The 23,590-nt window shown below is 46.3% G+C and overlaps 1 protein-coding gene across 2 annotated transcripts in view; it reads right to left on the bottom strand.

Annotated features, from left to right (window-relative positions):
* The window catches only part of su(f) (cleavage stimulation factor subunit su(f)), an 84,084-nt gene extending 81,282 nt beyond the window's left edge, over nucleotides 1-2,802 (bottom strand). For both annotated transcript variants that reach the window (XM_075674333.1, XM_075674335.1), the window contains exons 1-2: nucleotides 2,691-2,802; nucleotides 2,178-2,273 (exon numbers count right to left, since the gene is read on the bottom strand). In XM_075674333.1, the coding sequence (XP_075530448.1) occupies nucleotides 2,178-2,273; nucleotides 2,691-2,732 (138 nt within the window). In that variant the 5' untranslated portion in view covers nucleotides 2,733-2,802. The remainder of the gene's footprint in view (nucleotides 1-2,177; nucleotides 2,274-2,690) is intronic.
* Nucleotides 2,803-23,590: the final 20,788 nt, after the last annotated feature.

Here is a 23,590-nt window from a genome sequence, read left to right as displayed (position 1 = left end):
CACCACCCTTCAGAAATGACTTCCAAGAGTCACATTTGAGAACTAAGTCTTTAAGGCTGGTCTTGACGCTTTACAGAGCAGATGCCATGTAGAATTGTGTCGGCCAAATGTCAGTCACAGCTTAAAGGGCAACTCCGGCATTTGTTTTAACTGTATCAGGATATTGTCATTTTCAAATGGAATTGACAGTACTGTCACCGGTATGGTTGTTCAGTTTGCTTAGAAATTCATTGATAATCTTAAGTAACCAATGAACGATATACCAAAACCGAAACGGGTAGCTGCTTTGTGTGACGTCACGATGAGTCGATGACATCAGATCTTACACTACCATAATGTAAACACGGAGAATGCGTGCTAAATACACAGTACATGTTGCGGTAATGCCAAAGAAGCAAAGCTGATGATGCCTCCTGACAACACAGGGAGCTCTCACAAATTTTCCGAATTAGATAGCGGTGCTTTCAGCGACGATTTCAGCGACAGTGTAGTCTCTGACGTCACAAAGCACAGGGTGGCCAGTAAAAAGTCATGAGTCATGAATGCAACCAATCTTAAAAATTCATTTTCAGGAAAACCAAACGACATAGAGCTATACTGCTCGGCACAGAAAATGAGACTGTAAAGGAGAACACATATTGAAAATTTTATGAAGATCAGCGGACATTGAAAAATCACCGAAGTTGCTCTTTAAGACTGCAGCAGTAGATACACCATAGTGTAACAGTTGGAATTAGTGCAGAGGCACCAGGAAATAAAGTTTGCTCACTTCCATGACATCAAAACGGGTACGAACTACTTTTGAATATGTCAATGCCTCTTCAGGTTTAGGTTTTGGACTGCCAAAGTAGTGAGTTGGGCCAGTGTTTTTCACACTCTCCAGGAGGCTGTTATGTTAGGGTATGTTGGTCCTGCTTCCATAATAAATTGTAGTTAGTTCCAGCATGTTCGGTGATTTTAGTTTTATTTTCACATTTACTGTTGCTCTCTTTCTATTTGCCAGGTTTTGGAAGCTGGAAGCACCAACGGCAAATCTAGTGTACTTCCGTGCGCAGAGCTTGTGCTGAAATTATCGAGATGTCACCAACTGCAGATGGACATCATCAGCCCGAGCAGCTTTAAAGACGGTGCACGTTACTCGAATGAGAGAGGATTACAAGACACTGTGACTAGGCGTCATTGTTTGACGCTGACTGTGGCACAGACTGTGTCAAGCATCCACAGTCTTAAATAGTTCCTTTTTTTTAAAATCCCTTTTCTATTTACCCAGTACAGGATAGCCAATCGGATTTTCTGTGGTTAACCTCCCGTCTTCTTCTCTACAATGGCAAAACCCGTGTCCTGCCCTGATAACAAGGCACCGAAGCAATACATCAATGTGTGTATTACCTGCTCTAGCCATATCGTGCTGAATACCGAACACAAGAAACGAGCCTACTATACTCCACACTCTCTTGCGTGTTCAAGAGCACAGCAAAAATGTTTGCTCAATTTATCTGCACTCTCTGCAAGCAGACCAACCGCGCTGGTGTGCCCACATGGAACTTCAAAGCATTTTTGCTGCCTTGTAAACCAGTGTGACGAAATGGAAAAAAAAATATTTTTAACGGAGCAAAAATGTAACTGAAACACTATTATTTTGTTTCAGAGTGAAACCGAAATATCTTTCATCGATTTTCAGCTTGCGTCTAGGCGAAACTGAGTGATGAAAATGGCTGCGCACTGTCAATGCACTCATGTCTACCAGAATGCACGAGATTCTGCAGCGAGAACAGTCCCCACAAATCAGCCATGCAGTGCCTTGCTACAAGTAATCGCAAGACATCTAAGGGGGGATAGAAAAAACACAATCTGCTAGATCATTTCTGCAATCGTTGAATATAAGGAGGCACTCTTCTATTTCCAATAAAGCTGACCAACTTTTGCTTCCGTAAACCTCTACTAGCACGAAGCGGTAGACATCAAGTAGAACTACTTGTGGACGTATTATCAACACCTCGTTATCGATGCACCAGTGTTAAAAGTGGGCTTCGTAAGCAAGCTCGGACGTCGCACTAAACACATCACGCTCTTATCCACACTTGGCGAGATCTCACGCGCATAACGAGAGTGAGATGTGACACGTGTATACACATATCTGGCTAGCCCCGAAGCGCAACAAAAGCGGCGGCTCTCACCTGTGCGTCCCTAAGCAGAATGCTCCAGGCTTCCACGTCGTAGACATTTTGTTCGAGACGCTTCTCGGCGTTTTTCACCCTGTCCGGAATGTACCCCTGCACGACACAACCAAAGAAAGGTTATTCCGCTGCGCTTGGAGCAGTTGCTGCGGTCGACCGCGACAATGCGACGAACGGTCAGCTACGAGACGGCCACTTCTAGCGTAACAGATTTCGCAGCTACATCAGCAACCGATGACGAATAACGAATACTTATCGACACCCGTTTCTCTCGCGATTTACGGTTCGTAACGTTTCCGAACGGGGAACACGCGGCAGCAGGCACTGAGCTGCCATGATTCTTCTTACTAAAATTACTGCGACCGTGTAATAAATGACAACTCGTCCACTTTAGGCTTAGCGGTGCCGGGTCAAAAGAACCTGCCACGAATTGTCTTTCGTTACCTCCACGTTGCCATTTGCAAGAACTTTAACCACACACAACTATTTTGAGAAAAGCGGCGGATGCATTACCTCCATTTGAGCCAGGCCTTCGCGCTTCGAACCAGAAAACATCTTGGCCCAGCACGATCGGCCTCACTTCACATCCCAACAAAAACTGGCGTTTCGATTAACCGTCACCGGTGTCGCTGCGGTCGGTTGCGACGTCACAAAGCATCGCCTCCTTTAAAGGAAGCACTAATTTAAGCATATTGACGAATTTTGTTAAGGTCTCTGTTTAGAAACCTCGCAGCTATTTTTTCTGGGAGATGTTTGCTTTAAGATGCTGATTTTTATTGTTGTGTTTGGGCGCCATTTTTGAGTGGAGGTATGGCTCTAGTGACTCCGTGGAAGGAAGCCCTCGTCCTGTCTGGTGTTCCTTTCCTCTCCCCTAGTGTGTGTGTGTGCTTAAAGTCAAGTTTGCAGTCTGACAAACATGTCACAAACTCGCCCAAATTTCAGCAATTGACTCGTGCGCCAATACGCGTGACACGCGTGTCTGTATGAATTGGGATTGATTGACTTGCAACGTCCCAAAGCAACAATCTGGCAATGAGGAACGCCGTAGTAGAAGGCACCGGATAAATTTTGACTGCGACGGTTCTTTGGTGTTATCTCTACCTGAATTTCTGCATTCTGCCATCCACAGGGATAAGGCTGTCGTGGCCATGAATCGAACCCACTACCTCGTGATCAGCAGCAGAAGTTATGAATCGTTAGTGGACGACTAAAGTGCGAGAGCTGCCGCGAAAGCTTGCGGCCACCATGTTTTACAGCAACATGCGTCTGAGGCGCATCTTGACTGCGCTATGTGAAGCGCCATTATTGCGGTATACGCATGTTCGTGAGCATTTGCGCGGCATCAACGGCGTTCCCGAAACTCTGGAACTTTACTTCGCACCGTGGTGCTTTTTTTCTTCTTCTTTTTTTTTTTTTTTTTGCGCGAGTCGGCGCCATCTACATTCAGTAGTAATTTCACAATGCAGCTATTACGTTGCACATTTTCTAACCTGACATCACGTACCACGCCGAATCATCTGCCCCTCTCTAGTCTCTTCTCTTAATATATGATTCAGTAACCCTAATAGGCACGCGACAGTGCTGGTTTACTGGTTGCTTTAGGAATTGACCTGTGCAACTCCAACGTTGGCTCCCTAATCCACACCGCTGTCTTCCTGTCTTCTCACGTTAGGCCTACCATTTTTCTTCTCAAATTTCACTTTGTTTCGTCCTCATAGCTAGGTCAGAAGCGGCCTAATGAGCGGATTACTTTTTTTTTCCTTTCAAGAATATATGTGCAAGTTGCCTTCCATGGGTTGAGGGCCCCCTCCATGTGCCCTAAAACCCATTTTTTATTCGCCTGGAAATTTCTTTTTTAAAATCCGCGTCCGAATAATCACCTGACTCTATTAGATATCTTTACAATAGGGGCCCCAATAGTTTGGGGCCCCAAAGACCTTTGCGGGTGTTAGCGTTGGGGCACGCGGGAGTGAAGAGTTCTTGAATAGGGCTTTGCGTACCGTGCACTAGAATAGGGGTGTACTTCTTTTGGTGCACCTTCACAGTGTGCACTGAACTAAATTACTGTTGTTGCGGTTGATCTACAGATGGTTGGCGATGTTTCGTCGCCGGAAGCACGAATGAACTAACCTTGCTGTTAACACTGTTCTGTTATATATAGCTTGATACGGCCGCAGCAGTCACCATAGCAAGGGACACTCGAGTGTTTTCTTCTACTGATCGGTAAAATTGCGAGTCTGGTTTCGCCACAACGACCGCGCTTCCGCGTTTCCAGCACCACCGCGCCGAATTTACCCACCACTTCGTTTGTTTGTTTGTTTGTTTTTCGCAGTTAAGGCGCGTGCAACGCGGAAGTGTGTTGTACTAAAGCAAACATTTTCACGTTGCCCCGTCTATATCGCGTTGCCCGTCAACGCTTTTCAGCACGTTCTCTGCTTGTTCCCGAGATTTCAGGCTGAGTCACTAATCAGTTGTCCCCTCATGTATACCTTGCAGTAAACATCGGGTTGTCTGTCGCAGAGGAACACGACTACTTTATCGAACGTGACAACGCCTTCTTTTATAGGTTGGTCGACGTGCAATAAAGCACTCCGCCAAGGTCGGGGAGTTGATGTGAACGCCAATACTTGAAAGGAGTCTTTAAATAAAAAATAAACGACAAAGAGTGTTGACGATATATGCCGTAACGCCCTCCTCTTGCGACGAGTCGTGGTCCATCCCGGAAGCGCCGGGAGCAGCCGATGGAAACTCCGAATGGTTATAGTCCAGTGCGCGTCGGCTTGTTTTCTTCGCGGGTGCTTTGTCATTTTCACACCTTTTCCTTTTGTTCCGGGGCTTCGGTGTCGTCTTCGTCAGGTACTGTGGTAAATTCGGAGGCATCGTGGGAACAGCGTTTTCAGATAGCAGTGGCTTCTCACGAGGAATGCGCACCTCTTTGCCGTCTATAAGGTGCACGAAGTCCCTAATTATGAATCGCGGTTCGGAGTGCAACTCACAGACCGCGCAAGATTCATCCAGTGTCTTATCTGCACGGTGGAGGTTCCTTCACAGAACACCTATAAGGTTCCTTTCCCATATTCCTTTCGCCGTTCTTCATTACGTGGAACGCTGAAGAAACACGCCTTTGGTGCATCTTTCACGCGACTGTAGCCAGTTCTGCAGCCGGGTGCAAAGTAGTAATTTCGACCGCGGCTTGACATTCTCACTCACTCACAGGACACATTGAGGTGAAGCGTCAAGCACAGAGGATAGTGCTTCAAACGCCGGCGGGACTTACAGTCGATAGCGCGTCGATCCAACAGAACACACTCCACATGAAGCGAGGGGGAAGTTTTCAGTATGGATGGATGGACGGAAGGTAGGAGCGTCCCCTTTGAAACGGGGTGATGGCAGTTGCCACCATGCTCAGCTTTTTATTTTTGTCTAACTGTGTTGTAAGTTATTCAAATTCGCCATTTTCTTTAAATACCTCTTCCTACACTTTTAACCATATGTCACCTCTCTGCTTTTGAGCCACCAATCCTCCAAACGCCTTTTGCTAATTTCCATTGCACACTTATTTACATGACTATTGTTATCTCTGAACCCTATAGGGCGTCAGAAAGCGTGACTGTGCCCGCATCGACATCGGGATGGACTCCATCACATTTTAGTACGAGGTGTTCTATTGTTTCTACAGATTTACCACACACAGTACGTGCGTCTTCTTCTTCTGCGCGTACATTAATGCAAAAAGTTGAGTGGCCAACATACAGAGCCCCTATCAGGGGTTGTGGTATCCCCTTCCTAGTACGTTAGTTAAAAGTATACCTGGTATCCGAACCACGAGTAATGGGGCGTTCTCGGGACCGCTGCGAAGATGTTGCAGCAGACCGTCTCGGAAACCGCGCGGGAACGTGACGCACGAGGAGCCATCGCTTTTCGAAGGTGCCCCACGAGCAGTCTCGCAACGGCGACTCTTCCCGAAAGGAGCAGGTGGCGGCTCGGACGACCTTCGAGTCCACTTTCGCCCGTTTCGAACGAGTGGGCCCAGCGCGCCCGTTCGCGCGCCACTTATTTTAGCACGCAACGGTTCTCCGCGGTATCGTTGCGTAGTGCGAACGCGCATGCTTCGCTGGGAGCGCTGCGCCGTGGCCGCCTCGTTAGTATGCGCCAACGCTCCCGGCGAGCAGACGATCAGACACGCACAAACAGACGAGGACGGCGCGCATGCGAATTAATAGCAGACGACACTAACACACAAGCAGACGACACTCCCTTTCAAAAGCGGACGATGCACACGTCCGAGCCGGCGATAGGCGCAAACACAAAAGCAGACGGAGCAACAACAACAGCAGAAGACAAGTGTGCAGCCAAGCGTGGTCATCTGGCCGCCCGCGGCGCGATGTGGTCATTAGGGCTCGAGCGATGAATGGAGCACCTCGCGAAACTCGGGTAGATGTTTAGTAACAATGCAGCGAGTGACCTGTAAGGGGTGAGCTTATGACCCAACTGTACCCCTAAAGAAATTTGTCCGGCATGGTTTAGCGGCGGCCCACATGCATACAGCGATGTGGGTCACCGTGGGAACATAAACAGCCGCCGTCACGGTCGAGAGGATTTCGCCCGAAAGCACCGGCGAATTTCCAGTCTGCGAAACCGGGTGTAACGCCTATAACCCCTTTCGCGAGAAAACGCAAGCCGCTTCGCGCTGTCATTCACGCCTCGCAAGATGCGGGGTATGAACTTACAGAGCAAAATATAATTCACTACTGCTAAACAACGCAATATTGCAAATGCTGCGCCTTTTTTTACCACGAGCGCATGGCAGAAGCAGCACCTTGAACGAGACTTCCAAGAAATAGACTGCCCTCTCCCACATACCCGGTTCGACCACCTGCCCTGTATTTCGGCTACTTTTAATACGATAGCATTCAACGGTTAATATTTGTGTAAGTATTATACTTGCACGACGATTTCTATATAAATTTCGGCGTTATAAATGCCGACGCCACGATCTGATTATGAGGCACGCCTTGGTGGGGGATACGGATTAATTTTGACCACCTGGATTTATTTAACGTGCAACCAACGCACGGTACATGAGTGTTCTTGCCTTCCGCCTCCATCGAAATGCAGCCGCCGCTGTGGGGATCGAACCGGCGACCTCGTGCTCTGCCATAGCGGTTAATCTAGCACAGCATTTTAAGTATTCAACGGTGGGGATATGCTTTTCTCTATTCTATCACATACTATATATATATACGACGAACAGATGATACCAGTTCATACTGATATCCTTCCAATACTGCGTTTTCACAGAAAATGACGGCAAACTTTTAGCGCCCAACGCCTCAGCGTCTGTTCACGCATCGCCTCCTCTAGTTTTTTTTTTCTTTTTGTTTTTTTGCTCGCGTCATGTGTGACGTCACGAATTTTAAAAGCATCTTCTCGTATTTTGGCCGTTTCGGGGGAGGAAAATCAGTTCCACAAGCTTGTTAGGGTTAATGTTTCGTTTCCTCTGGAATGCAACGAACAGTTAACACACCAGAGCAGACGCTGTCAGTGCATATGCGACGTCAAGGCGAGGTGGTACAGAAACTTCACGGTTGCGTCGACGCTGGAGTCTTCTTTTTTTTTTTATTTCTTTAGCTTGCATTCTTGCTTACCGAACCTTATATCTGAAGGATAACCGTCACCGTTTTTCTATTGCAGAAGCTCAACTGATACCAAGCAGCATAACTTTCTATATTTAGAGTCCGATGCAAGGTTCACCGATTGTACGTGTTCCTACAAAAACAGCATGCGCTGTTTGTTATCTTCCAATGAACTCAACCAACCTATACATATGTATATATAACAAGTGCAATTAGTGAACCGTGCACGTGACTCTAAAAATAATAAGCTACGCAACATATATAGCAACTGCATCGAACCGTTCTGCACGCGTCGACAGCATCTGCATAGTGTTCCGTATGCCGCACCGGGCATGCGGATTCAAGGGCGAAACCGCGTGTAATTGCCGCACGTTTTTCCGCGTCGCGCAATATGCCGCGCGCTGTTTCGCATGGAGACGCTTTCGCCGCACGTCCGCCATTGTTGCGCGATCCTCCAAAGCGAGCAGACGACACGTCTGGCCGCCCACAAGTGGTGGAGTTCGTCTGCTTGCAAAACGCGCCCGGATGTGTGCCGCTGAGCAAAGCCGTTGTTTTTTGCGAGCGTCATTAAGATGGAACACTTGCAACTCATATACCGCGCCGGCCGTGCGCCACTCCCGAACAATGGCTGTGCGCGCTCGACGGCCGGGAGTCAGGCGCGTCAAACGCTCGAAAGCTGAATTATGAAACACGCACAGAAAAAAAAAAAAGAAGGAAATAAAGAACAGGGTCTCGGGTAGGAAGCGAGAGATTCGCATGCAGACAGCTGTGCTGGCGTCGTCATTAACGCGAGCCCGGGCGTATAGCCCATGCAGGTTATCGTCTGCTTTCGGCAACCGCTTTCTTTTTTTGAGCTGCACCTGACATCATTTTTTGGTTTATATTCTCATGCCGCACTTCTTAATATGCAGTTTTAGCGTAGTGTACTTAGCGTAATAGCGGGATCGAAATGCGCATGCGCACAACGCTAAACGACGTTTAGCGTATACGTACGCGGACGCAAAGTTAGGGGACGCTAACCGCTGGGTTTACAGAAGGTACACAATATATATCCCCAAAGGAGTACAAAAGAACGCTTAGCCCTTAGGCTCAGCCATATAAAACAGACTATACTTCCTTCTGCATTAAAAATGTCGTTTTCGTCGTACTCGGCCACTATAGAGCTGGACCGAGTTCTTCGTGTGATGAATCCCGTTATTTACGTAAAACATGGTCGCTTCGAATCGTATTTGGTGTCCCTATTGTAGAATTCACTTCGTTCGTAGCATATGACTGTAGACGGGTTTCGCTTAGTCTGAAGTCACTTCGACGACATTATGGATGACCTTGCAGAGTTTTTGAGATCGTTTCGAACGTGTCGAAGCATTACGACAGAAATGATGATGATGATGATGATGATGATGATGTGTGTATGTGTGCGTCTGTATATGTGTGTGCCTTTGTCCTTTGGAACGGGCGGCTTATGTTCCAGCGCCCTAGCCGTACAATTTTAAATAAATGAGTCACAGAAAAAAACGAATAACCAAAAAAGTCGTATAGTTTCGCCCGAAAGGAGGAGCATCGATTGCGATAGCAAATTAGTGGACAACTATACAAAGCAAGGATAGCAGCTTTATCGGTCGTATAAACGCGTAAACATTCGCTTACTAAGTAAATCAACAAGCATGGTGTCAGGCGCGCACAGGCAAACAACACATCTCACTCGATGAGCGCAGACACTCGCTGTCAAAACGCTGGCACGAGGAATAGCGGCAGCAACAGCGAGCAAATTCACCTTCGTGCTGGCTCTCGCTTCAACGCCAACTATGCGGCGGGAAGAGACGAGGGGGTTCTACGTGCCAAAACCACGGTATGATTATGAGGCCCACCGTAATGGAAGACTCCGGAGATTTGGACCACCTGGGTTTCTTTATTACGTGCACCTAAATATAAGTACACGGGCGTTTTCGCATTTCGACCCCCATCTAAATGCGGCCGCCGTGGCCGGGATTCGATCCCGCGACCTCGTGCTCAGGAGCCCAACATCATAGCCACCAAGCAACCACGGCGGGGACACAGCGCATACCAAGCCGCCGGTGCACTCTGTACTCATCGCAGATCGCTTTCTAGATAGGGCTCGCGAGGTCGCGCCATACGCAGCAGCCGCCGGAGTAGAATGCCCCCCCCCCCGGTGACTTGCTCGCGACGGAAGACGGCGAGCTTCCTCCTGGCTTCCCTCCCTTGCGCGCGGAACGTTGAGCCGCCGATCGCGTGCTACCACGTGCACATACAGCATACGGCGCTCGGCAACGACGTTATCGGCCTTAGGATTCATGTGGAACATCACGGCGACGCCGACGTCGGAAATGCTCCTGGAGTGTCCATGTAACTGCTATAGCAAGAATATATAAAAAAGATGAATCACAGAAATATAACCGAGGAAATAAATGAATACATGTATAAAAATAGATCACAGAATAATAAAGGAATGCATAAATAGATATAATGTATATGTAAAAGGTAAACATGAGCTGACTAAGTAAGAAGGAGCTGTTATGACTGGCGTCCTCTGTTTGATTCCTGCCATTGGACAATTAAATTTATGTTAATTAAGTAAAGGCAATATCTGTCTTAGCGACTTTACTACCACTTTTCCGTATCGGGTATGTTTCAATTAAACCTCTTTCTTGGGCCGATCCCGGAGGTATTGCGCAGCTGCGCCAATACAATTACATCATTTTCAGGTTTTATCTGCGTTATTGTTTCGCACTTTTAATATATAATTCTGAGAATATTTAAGATATAACTGCGCTGTAGTTGTTTTGTTTCGTGACATTTGTTTGTGGGTTGTCATTCTCAAAATGCTGGTGAATATGTGGGCGAAGAATGTAAGGCAATATATGAGCAACATTAGTGACAGAATGGTGTGGCAATATAACCAGCATATACTGCATGTCATATGGCATGGCATAGCACGCAAATACCTAAATATATACGGAACTTCGCGGCGAAGCCGGGGGTAAAACTTCGCTTGGAGTGCCAATATAATTGATATCGCAATAAAAAACGAACAAAGGACAGGGGAATGGCCTAATGACTTAAATAGAGTTGCGTCAGGGGGTCTGGAATATTTGAAAAGTTGTATACCAATCGAATAGTTTTAATACTGCATTCGTACTTTATTCGAGAATTAACTGTTCGAAATTGTCGTGTATTCGTTTCTGTTTCGTTATACATAAGAGATCAGAACACTTATTTGAATCCTCTTAGACAAACCTCGGGCAGATGGTGACTAGCTGTTCCGATTGATGATGATGATGATGATGATGATGATGATGATGATGATGATTAGCTTTTACGGCTCGTACCCACTAAGGGGGAAAGGCCAAGAATTGGGCGGCAGGAGGTATATAGCTTAAGGGAAATCATTATTTGAAAAAGGAGAAAAGATTATGCTGCAGATAGAGCAGCGCTCTACTCCAGCTATACTACTACTGCTACAAAGCTGCGCTCTAAAAAACAACTTGTCGCACTAGGGATCCAAACCACACGAGAATCCCAACAACTATCCGTAATCATCCTGTTTGGCTTCGTGTAGTAGCATCTAATATAGGTCGGTCAGTCTCAGCTCTCTCGTTCATTACATAGCGAAGGTCACCAGCCCAACAGATTTGACAGCTGCAGCTGGTACACGACGGTTTATTGGTCAGCTGCCTGCTCCTAAAAAAAAAAAAGTACTGTATACGTGGCGCCATCGGTCGAAAGAAACATGTTGTGTACTTAATACATCCGCCGCGGTGGCCGTTAGTGGCGCTGGCTAACACTCCCACATACATAAAATACCCAAGAACGAGGGCGTGGGAACACCCGCCGCCCGTTGTGTATTGGTAGTGAAACGCGCACGCGTAATGCGGAGGTTGTGGGTTCGGATTCCAGCGACGGAAAGTTGTTCTTTTCGGCCATCTTCATTTCCCTTTGGCTTATACACGGTTTTTTCGTGGGCGCCACCATACTGCTACGCAGTGGCGCCATCTATGGGCAATCGGCATGCTGGCTTGGGCGAGCGCTCCGTTTTGCACGGCATGGGTACGCTCGGCGGTAGCTCCTGGCGTTTGTTTTCGCGCTCGTGCGGTCTATTTAGCATGACGTGGCGTCTTGTATGTGATAAACGGTTCTGTTAAACGTACTGAAGTGGTTTAAGTCGGTATGGCCGGACTTTCTGCTGGCACTGAGGCGGACAGAGCACGCAACGCTATGTGTGCGCGCATATTTGAGCCTACCATCAGCCTCGGCGATCAATTGTGTATTTCTGAAGGTCCTGTTCACTAATGTGACCTTATTGCAGTATTATCCTCTAGTTCTAAGCTGCGGTTTAGGAGCAATGAAACATACGCGACCATCGTAATGACGTGGGTACCGTTCTGATACGATAGGAGATGTGCTGTTATATTTTGACAAGCGTTCAAACTGTTAGCTGCAGATTATATTGCGCGACTACTTGGTTCGGTGGATGAGGTTTCCACCCATGAATAAGATAGTTTTGGTTACTGATAACAGCACACCTTACAGTGTGAATTAAGCTTGTCCACCAAAGCGACCGTTTACGAACTGCGCGAGCGTCCTAAGCAGTGGTAGGCGCTGGATTACAGATATCTTATATATCTTGTACAGATATCTTCTATGTAGCGCATGGTCTAAGCATAGGGCATCAACGTTTATATATCTATAAACATTGTGCGGCGTGACTATGCGAGGTCGTCGAACGGGAGTTAGCCCGTTCTCTCCTTCTTTTTCGAGAAAGAGGATGATAACCAAATTCTTTTTTTTCGGTTGCGTTCGCTCCGTTCTCTACGACGCACTCACACGTATCACGGAAATTTTGTCCTCAAAAATAGCCATCGCATTCTTTTTATCTGACCCTACCATATATTATGCCTTTAGATGGCAAAAAGTCAATACCGAAGCACATAGCTAATATATTAACGAGAAGAAAGGGGGCTAACCGAGGGGCCCGATTTTAGTTAGTCATATCATAAAAAGCCAACAAACATTGACACTGAGGACAACATAGGGGAAATTACTTGTGCTTAATAAATTAAATAAAGAAACGATAAACTAATGGAAATGAAAGTGGATGAAAAAACAACTGGCCGCAGGTGGGGAACGATCCCACGCGAAGGTTGTGGGATCGTTCAATGCGACGCTTGTTGTGCAGGTGCACCAGCTGCTGAGCGAACCCACGGGGTTTACGAATTCGTTTAGAACGAAGTAGGTTATTTCGACAATCCCACCGCGTTTGCATTCATTGAAAACTATACGACGTTCGGTGCTGCAGTATTGCACGGCGTCTGGTTCAACAGGATGTCCCACATAACTTGAGCCAGGAATTTAAAAATGAAAGGCGCGTCGGAGGCGAATTGAAGCGAACGCATCCTCTTCGCAATAGTCAATAGTAACTCAGACATGTTCCCCCCCAAAACTGACTAATTAAGTTTAATTACCCAACTTTTTAATTATTGGTTGAGGACCCCAAGCGTGACACGCAGATTTGTAGAGCACCTTTAGAAACTACCGATCGAGTTGTTCCCTTTACGCTACGTCAAGGTTGGTGCTTGGAAGTGTTGACAGTGGATGGTGTGAGTGTCTGGTTAGCAGGCGAAGATAGGTTCGCACAGGTTCGCAAGACCTGTATATGTCGATAGGACAAGCCCGTGCTTCCGCTATTGTGCCCTTAGTTGACGTGCAGCGTGGCAAGCCAAGACATATCCGTAGTGCTTGTGCCTGAAGGCCCTCCAGCGTGCGTATACAAGATGAACCCATGTTGGATAACACAGGCATGCTGTAGCGTATGTAGCCCACAAAAAGCGCCTGGTACACTTGGAGCAAACTTCGCTCAGATGGGCCCCATCTCAGTCCTGATATTACACGAAGAACGTGTATGAAGTTGGTCAGTTTAGCCCTAAGCGCAGTAACATGTTTGGTCCAAGAGAGACTGCGGTCTATTATCACGCCAAGATATCTCTGGTGGGTGACTAAAGGGAGCGCCGTTCCGTCGACAACGATTGGATAATGTGACATTGATTTGCGCGTGAATGCCATGACTGCACACTTAGTTGCTGAGAGTTGCAGGCCTCTACGGCGCAAGTACTTCGCCGTTATGGTAGCAATGAACGAATGAATGAATGAATGAATGAATGAATGAATGAATGAATGAATGAATGAATGAATGAATGAATGAATGAAGCTAAGGTGGGGAGGGGGAGAGATTAGTCTAGCATGGTAATCGATAAGATTCAATCAGGCAATCGTGGATTGCCAAGCAAACATTTCTGTGGTTGAACAAAATATTAGACCTAGGCTCCAAAAGATAGGATCACTGGCACAGATAAACGTAGGTCAATATAGCGAAGCGCGATTTCCAGTCATTTTTTTTTCTTATCGCGAGAAAACGCCTGGTCTGTCAGACGTAACAACTACATCAAAGACGAAGGGCGAAAAGCGATCACAGCGCCTCTGATCGTCTCTTCTTATTTTTTTAGATTTTTTACCTCCATTTTCTGAACACATAAGCAAAGTCTGCCCGACTCTTGGCCAATCCCCGCGAGTGGGTAAGCGCCAAACTCTTCAAGGACATCATCATCATCATCATCATCATCATCATCATCATCATCATCATCATCATCATCATCATCATTTTCGTCTTTGTCTGGTTGTTGCATGCGCCTGACAGATCACGAACATATTCCAACTCGCCCAGTTATCACTCTGAGTGAACCAGGCTAGTGTGCTTCGAGTGGTCTGTTTGGACCAGCCGAATATAGACCGTACCGCGAGAGCGACCTGGAGCGTTGCAAAAGCGACAAGTCGAATGCGCCGCACTCCCTTCCAACAGTGCACGGTTGCGTGCATACCGTGGCGGATAGTGTTGTCCTTCGTACGCTACAAGAAGGCATCAAGAGAAGATGATTTACGGTATTAAACCACAAGCTATATGACGCCTCGTACCAACACACATGGCCTGGGCACTACAACTGCAATATGGCTAGTCTCGTTTCGTGCTGTCAAATTATTCCCGCTTTTTCCAGCGTATCAACGATGGTACTAGCGTTGCAAGTTCCCGTTCCCTCTTTGCTCCGGGAAATGCCCTCTTTACCATTGTTCCAAAATATTTTTCATGGTCCACACCTTAGAATGAATGAACTTTTTTAACTAGCCAACTTAAGTGTCATGTTGACGTCCCCTTTTGTCAAACTAATCCCTCTTCTTGTTCATTCATCTCGAAGACAGCCACTGAATGGAATCGCTTGCTCACCTCCGTCATCGCCATTCTCTACGCTTCCGCATTTGAATCTGCTGTTGAAGAATGCCACCGTAAGATTCCGAGCGAACGCCCCTACCCGTGCATAAGATTACAGAAAACGACACACAATTTAGTGAGAAATAAATTTATTGTTCAGACGCCCTCCTGCCGAATCCCGGTAGTTCCCCATAGTCATGGTATCTGCATGGCCATAGCCATCGTCAGTCGCCATATTGGTGAAACGTGCCAAGTGTCACGTGTGAATCAAGCGCGAGACACACATAACACCGTGTCATCTGGCATTAACGAAAACACAGGCACACTAACTAGCGTGCCTATACTGCATACGCACCCTTGACATTAGCCGCGACTCCTCATGTATGCCATTGGACGCAGCTTTCTTAAAAAAAAAAAAACCCTCCTTTCTTCTTTTCCTCTTCTTTTTTTTTGCGCAGCCACGTCAACTTTATGTCACATGATGTCCATGCTCTCAACGTGACAGAGTCCAACGCGATCCGTGCCAATAAAAGCGCTCATCATTCATCCTGCTCACCATGGCGATTACTGAGCAGTGCGCTTCACCTGCATTCTGGCACTACTGTCGCCCGGCACCTTACTATATCCACGTTCTTTATTGATTCGGAGTGGTTTGCATTGTAATGTTTAGTAAACTAACTATTAATTTCTGCACTGTATGCCCCGTGCGTGCCACATTTCCATTTTTTTCTCTCTCTCTCTCTATTAATCTGGAGTTGTTTGCAGCATTGCGATACACGCCAAACTAACGATTGATACTGGGTGCCACGTGGTATACTGTGCTGCCGCACCTGCTTATACTACGTGATTTGTTCCAGACGGAACATGCATAGATATACGTTGTGAAACGTATATCTTCTTTTCTTTTTATGACGGGCGATCTGGCTGTATACCGTCGCGAGTACTTAATCTATATCAACTATCTATAATGCTCAATGTCCTATCACTTACCGTATGACTAACTTCGCCGGTAGTATCGCAATATTTATGTTGTTTTCCTCTTCGTTGTTGTTGTGCACAACTCAATTTCATGTAACGCGGGTTTATAAGCAAACCCAAAGCCATGTGTTGTTAATTAGACAAAGGCTGGTCCACCAGCCGAAACGTCAGTGAAATATACTGTGCAAATACAATGCATGTCATACTCTCTTTTATATATATATCGCGCATCTGTACACAGCGAGCATTTTAACACCTCAGCCTTAAGGGACGACATCGTCTCGCTGATAGGCACATTGAGGTTATCTTCCTTGGCTGCTTTTTTCTGGCAAGTAAACGTGCTGATAGCTGAAGCGCGACAGACGGCGCGAAAACTGCACGAAAAGGACCTTTAACTGTCGCGGTCAAACTCTGATGTGAGATGTTTTGGTGCTCACCAGGCGGGCAGAATTATTTCCCGGCTTTCAATCACCACGTCCCTTGATGTTGCGTGTTGTGTTGTTCCGTGGCGCAAGACAGCACCCTGTAAGGCGTAAACAATTTTATAGTGCTATACAGAGCTCACGGACATTTCCCCTGCAGTTATTTCTGGCAAACAACTTGTAAAGATGATGTACACAGGTGAGCCGTTCTCCTTTTGTGCGACGTTACATAAAATGCTTCACGAGGTGTGTCTGCCAATGGCGGCACCTAAAGGATTTGCGTGTCCTGCGTGGAAGCTACGGTATCGCTTGCCCTTTGATATAGCATTATACACGCCATGGGGCCGCGGAAACTCCACAAGCGCGCACGTTTACGAGTGTCACAGTCACAGGGCCGAGTATGGTATTGTCCAAAAAATCTTCCACAGCAATATCTGGTTGCCGTCAGAAGAAAACTGCACGAAGTCTTGAATAGTTTACTGCTGAACAGGAAGAGAGAAACATGGGGGGGGGGAGGGAGTGTTCGGAGGCCTTTAACCATAAGGGAGATAGATCTTCGCTAAGGTCTGTATGTCTACTCGCAGAAGGGCAGTCGCACCGCTGTGGCTCAATCTTATCTAAAGGTCGCTGCAGTGTCATCTTTTATTTGTTAAAAGAAAACGCCACAAACATTCTGTAAGCCCACGAAGGGTTGTTAATTAATTCAAACAAGATTTCCGACGCATTGATTCCGGTACCATTGTACATAATTCATTACCCTATAACGCGACTGGGACATAATCTTCTGAAAATGGCGATACGAGTGGAAGTATGATCACGCGTCAAGTAATTTTTTTTAGTGTTACATGAGTGTGTACGTGGAACATCTGCAACATGTGTGTGACCGCGCTCACGTGACTGGGCGATGAGTCACCCCTCACCTTGTGACCGCGTTTCGTTCGCCACAAGCCACGCGGAAAGCACGGAACGATCCGAATAAAGCAAACAGCGACGTCGCATGACTCACCGCTGAGTCATCGCATCCCCATGTAACCTTTCTTTAGCCCGTATACACGGGAATCGAGGAAGTCGCGGACCCGTCGGAATAGTGCATGGTGTCCTCGCACGAAAGTCGCTCGGCGATGACTCACCGTATCCTGCGTGTAATTCGTTCCATCAACCTCAAAGACGGGGAACAATCCGAATAAAGCCGTGAGCTAGGAGGAAGGGGAGGTAGGTCACCTGAGTCACCTCGACCCAGTCACCGCGTGAGAGGGTGACTCATAGCGTCCCATTCTGGCACGTCCCCGAGGTAATCAGAAATTGCGACACGCACTTGGAATAAAACCGGCTTGCGCGGGTATGCCGTCGCACTTGAATCCCGTTCAGACTGGCCACGTGACATCCTATACCCTTCTTTACAAAGAGGTCAAGAAGGAGGCGACTCACCGGCCAGAACTATGGGACAGCAAGAAACTTAGTGATGTTCTTTTTTTTTTTTTAAGGAAGAGTTGCGCTTAAGGAAGAACAATCACAGGAAAAAAAAAAGAACGAGGTAGACGTAAAGAGCGCTCTTTTCGTCTACCTTGTTCTTTTCCTGCGATTGTTCTTTCTTAGCCACAACTCGTGCTAAAAACATAGCCGTGCCCCAACTCGCCTGAGAAAAAAGTTCTTCGGAAGAAGCTTAGTCATCCCCGTGTTCTTTCTTCTTCTTTCAACCTCGCGTGAATTTATTTGGATACCCTTTTGGCAAGTTTGTTGATTTCCTATAGAAAATATAACACCTGTGTTCTTTTTTTGTTTTTTGCAAGAACTGAAATGCTACACTTTAATAATGCAAGCGTTGACTATCACACTGGCTTACATTACCAGGTGCGTGATTTTTTTTTTTTTAGTTACTCGACGGCAGATTGCGTTTAAAACAGGTATTATTATACAGCGATTTCATTACGATAGCAGTTATACGGAGGCTCGAGCCGCATTCGTTCCCGTCCCTTCTGGCGCCGTCGTGCTGTCGTGCTATCGACTGCGCATGCGTGTCCCGCCCACGAAGGGTATTAGAAAACGCACCGTCAGCGTTTCGCTCTATCGGCCCTGGTACACCAAAACCAGGGACAGCGTCCTGCCTATATCCGCTGCTGCTGGCGTGAGAGTTGGTATAGCACGAACACTATATAATATAATACGAAGTTGATCATTCTTTTTTTCTGAGGTTTTACGGAATTTTCAAACGTCGCCTGTCGCAGACACAACGCAATTCTATAGTCCTGGAGCTGGATTATTCCAAAAGGCAGACACACGGGGGGGTGGAGGGGTTACTCGACGCACCTGACTCACCTCGACACAGTCACGGCGTCCGCGGGTGACTCATAGCGTCCCGTTGTGGCATGTCCCTCATTCCCGAGGTAATTAGAAATGCAAGACACACTTGGAATAAAACCGGCTGGCGTGGGTACGCTGTCGCACTTGAATACGTGCAGACTAGCCACTTTTCTAAGGTCTCACGCATTTTTTTTTTTTCAAATATCGCCTGTCGCGGAGACGACGTAATTCTATGTAGTCCTCGAACTGGGTTATTCGAAGACGCGGACACTGATAGCTTAGACGAATCGAAACGCACGTACAACAAATTTAACAAACTTCTTAGTTAATTACTTTACGGTATACATATGCATGTTGCAATTTTTACGAATCGTATATATACCGCCGAGTTGGCAAGACGTATCCACTCGAAGCGAATTTCCACGATGACACCAGTTTCGAGATATTGTTTCCCCAAAGTGTGGGTACGAAATACATGGACGGTACAGTTGCTTCTGTGCTTCGGTGCTTAAAAGAGCGTTTTGATTTTAAAAAAAGTCAGTGGGAACAGTGGATTTTTTTTACGGTGAGCTTGAAGGCGCATATCTACACAGTGGTGCCATTCTGGAAATTCGTTCCAAGTCCACATGCCTCGCACGCAGTCTTCGGCTACAATTGGTAAATTACAATATGCACCGTAAAGTAATTAATTAAGACAGTTAATTCGGTAATTTTGGTTAATTAGACGAATATGTGTTTCGATTTAATAATAATAATAATAATAATAATAATATTTGGGGTTTTACGTGCCAAAACCGCTTTCTGATTATGAGGCACGCCGTAGTGGAGGACTCCGGAAATTTTTGACCACCTGGGGTTCTTTAACGTGCACCTAAATCTAAGCACACGGGTGTTTTCGCATTTCGCCCCCATCGAATTCGATTTACGGCGCTAGATAACGCCCGCCTGTCTGAACAATCCGGCTCAATAATTATACTTATGCTACCTGCAGTAGGTGATTTTTTAAAAAGAAAAATTCCCTAAAGCTTAAGAACGATCACCCCGTATAACCACATTATCGCATTCCTGCTGAGCTGCTGCGTTTGTGCACCGGTCTGAACGGAAAAGTCAGCAAACGGAAAAGTCAGCCTCCCCATTATTTATTTATTCCTTTATCTTTTGTTTACCGGAAAGTGTTTTATTGGATTATTCCCAAAACGAAAAACGGACGTATTCGCAAAGTGCAATGCGTATACCACTGGGGCGTGCGGCACCCCGGGGATCTAGCCCGCTACCTCGCGTCGATCATGCGGAACGCCGTTGTCGATCCCCCGAACCAGCACGGGCGCACGCCGCCCTGTTACGAAAACCAGTCTCGCGAACGCTTCTTCGAGAATGGCGCACCACAGTCGGATGAATGATTGATGCGGAACGCGCCGTTCACACACACATATATATGCAATGTAATTCTTCCAGCATCTGCATACGCTGTCTTCCTGTGCGTGGATGATTCATCGCTCGTAACGGCAGTCAGCATCGAACTGGAGGATCACCTGAAGAAAAAAAAAGGAACTTTTGAGAAAACAGAAAACATAGCAGGCGGGAGCGGGTTTCTAGGCGGTATATTATATACGGGGTGTCCTAACTATAGCATGCACGAAGATTTAAAAATGTGCAAATGCTACGTATAGCTGGACAGAACCAAGGTAATGCTGTTTGCCGTCGCTCGGGGATACTCTAATTGTTCTTGGCACTTCGGCTAAATATAGAATTAGTCTTAGTTATGTAATCAACTTGTCAAATGTTATAATTAGATGAAAAGTGTAAATGAGAAAATTGCACAGCAACATGAAGAGCTCCCGATACAGCTTCCCGTTGCTCAACACGTGCTACGTAAAAGTGCGTTTCCGAGCGTGAAAGAAAACAGCGAATACACCCAAACTTAGAACGACAGAAAGCTGAGCTAGTTGGTAAGGATTCATTATGCAAAATAGAAGTGAGGCGTGCAGACAGGACACAAGAGTAGAGAAGTGGACAACACGCGTTGTCCGCTTCTCTACTCTTGTGTCCTGTCTGCACGCCTCACTTCTGTTTTGCATAAAGACACCCAAACTGCCGCGCAACTGGCCGCTCGAGGCACTTTGCGTGGGCTTCTTTCACGTTCGGAAATACACTTTTATGCAGCACGTGTTGAGCAACAGAAAGCTGTATCGGGAGCTTTTCATGTTGCTGTGCAATTTTCTCATTTACACTCTTCATTTAATTGTAACGCTTGAGAAGTGGATTAATTAATTAAGACTAAATATGCATTTAGGCGGAATGCAAATAATAATCTGAGTATCTCCGGGCTACGGCAAACAACGTTACCTTGGTTCTGTCCAGCTACGTAGCATTTGCATATTTTTCTAAAAAAATCTTTGTGCATGACAGTTGGGACGCCCCGTATGCCGTTGCGCAAACTCGAACTTCAAGCGCACAGCAATAAGAAAATAAATAATAACAAAAAGAAAGACAGCAAATAAAAGATTGATAGGATAACGTTTGTCCTCAGGGGTGTCGCGTTATTGTAATACGTGCTGTTAATAGCAACGGTGGAGAATGACCGAACTGAAGCAATTTACCAGAGACGTTCTATCGTTAAGCCTATATAAGCAAAACACTGACACGTGCAACAAACACACGCATGTATATACGTACACAAAACACGCGCGGATGACTCAAGGGGCATGACTCATCGCCTTGGCGTCATCCGATGCTTTCGCCTGTCACTCAGTCATTCACACAACTACCCCATTTGTCATTGTCTCTTTTTTTTTTGTCATTGGATATGGCACACATCTCTCTCTGGTCATCTAGTGCAAGGACCGGAAAATCATTTGCGTTCAAAAGAAAGAGAAAAAAAAAGGAAAAGGAAAGAAAGAAGCTATAGGCATGGCTAATTTCATTGCTCTCATATAGTTCTCGCAGAAGAGTAACCTTTTTTCCCCTTTATTTCTCTGGTTAAAGAAGCACGAGAGGGGACGCGATGAGTCAGCAAGGAGTCAGGGGCAGGAAATGCCCCCGCTCGCTCTATTACAAAGCTTTCCTCGCATTTGTGTTGGTCAGGAACAAGGAACGTGCCACAGTGAGACGCGATGAGTCATCCGTCATGGAGTCATGGACACGCGGCGACAATGGTGTTCCAACTGTACGGCTCGCGCGATCATTTCATGGCATATATACGGACTTACATGCAGAAAGGTTTCGCAGGACGCGGTGACTCATGCGCGATGACTCATACGCGATGACTCTTCCAGATGCTCATACGACATGACTCAGACGATGGCACCTTGTCCTTCTTCTCTGACACTTGTGGAACAATGGACTGTCACACAAAACGCGGTGAGTTATCGCTTAGCCACGCGCTCGCGTGGACAGCCTTGTTCCAAAAATGTTCCGTGGGCCTTCCTTTAGAATGAAGGAAAGCCACACAGGATCCGATGAGTCAGCGCTCTGAGTCACGTGATGCCACCGCCATGGCTTTATTTCGAATGTTGCTTGTCGTCTTTAATATCTGCTAAATAGAAAGCGATTACACTAAACGAATGACCCTATATAGTCAGAGGACACGATGTTGTAACCGCCGCGGTGGCTTAGCGGCTATGGTGTTGCGTCTCTAAGCACGAGGTCGCGGGATCGAATCCCGGCCGCGGAGGCCACATTGCGGTGCGGCCGAACAAAATGCAAAAACACCCGCGGCCTGTGCATTGGGAGTACAGTATAGAGTGGCCAAAATTAATGTGGAGTTAGTTCCCCCAGTACGGCATGCCTCGTAATCAAATCGTGGGTTTGCCACGTAAAAACCACAGAATTCTATTCGACAAACGTTTTGAGAATGGCAAAACGAATGAATTCAATGAAGTTGTTATTCTTCAAATTACATACGGGTAACATTGGATGTCAAATCGTGGAATATTTGTTCCTCGTGAGTTTTTTTTTTTTTCTAGTCTTCTTAAGACACGAACAATAAAGCACACGTTCCCAGGCACCTGAGAAGGCGCTTTCAGTTTGATCATCACGCAACGTACAATGAGAAAAGGAACTGAGCCTATACATGCTTAGGAAATTTTTCCTTATGATTATAAGTATTATCGTTTCGTATGTGCGGAATCATGACGATGTACCCTGCAAAACTTATATGTTTATGCTTACTAGTATGTGGCGAAAGTGTCTGACCGTCTACCACAGCGACGCAAATATATATATTTTTTTGCTTTTTATGATTATCTTGGAAAAGCAATCATGGAGTTTACAAAAAAAAAAAAATTGACAAGAAAGACAGCTCGGTAACTGTCTGGCTCAAATAAATAGAACAAGTTGCGTACATAAAAAAAATTACCGTCTCGTCAGCTTTTGTCGAACTGACTTTTTTTTAGCTTAATAACTATATTAATTTCTTTCTGTTTTTCGCATGTGTTATATGCAACGTAAATCGTATGACAGATGGGAAAAAAGCGAAATACGGCGAGTCTTTGGCTGACTCAAGGTGTGGCAACTATACATACCGCTACTGATTTTATTCGGAATACGTAAGCTAAAAGTTATCGCAATCTCCTCCAGCTGGTGAAGAGCTGGGAGAGATTAGAACAGAATAAATGCAAGGACGTTCCATATGGTGAACGACCTCGGACAAGACGATGGTACGCGCTTAGTGCAAGACAATCGCTTTCTCCACGCTTTGCTCCTCGGCGATGATAAGGCGTGGTTTTAGCATGTATGCACAAGGACGCTCTGCGTAGGAAACAAACGCAAACGGTGAGTAAGCAGGCCGATAAGGACAGC

This window comes from Dermacentor variabilis, chromosome 11, assembly GCF_050947875.1.
Source record: "Dermacentor variabilis isolate Ectoservices chromosome 11, ASM5094787v1, whole genome shotgun sequence".
Lineage (NCBI taxonomy): Eukaryota > Metazoa > Arthropoda > Arachnida > Ixodida > Ixodidae > Dermacentor > Dermacentor variabilis.
The sequence above is the reverse complement of the archived record's forward strand: the minus strand, read 5'-3'. Positions and strand labels throughout refer to the sequence as shown.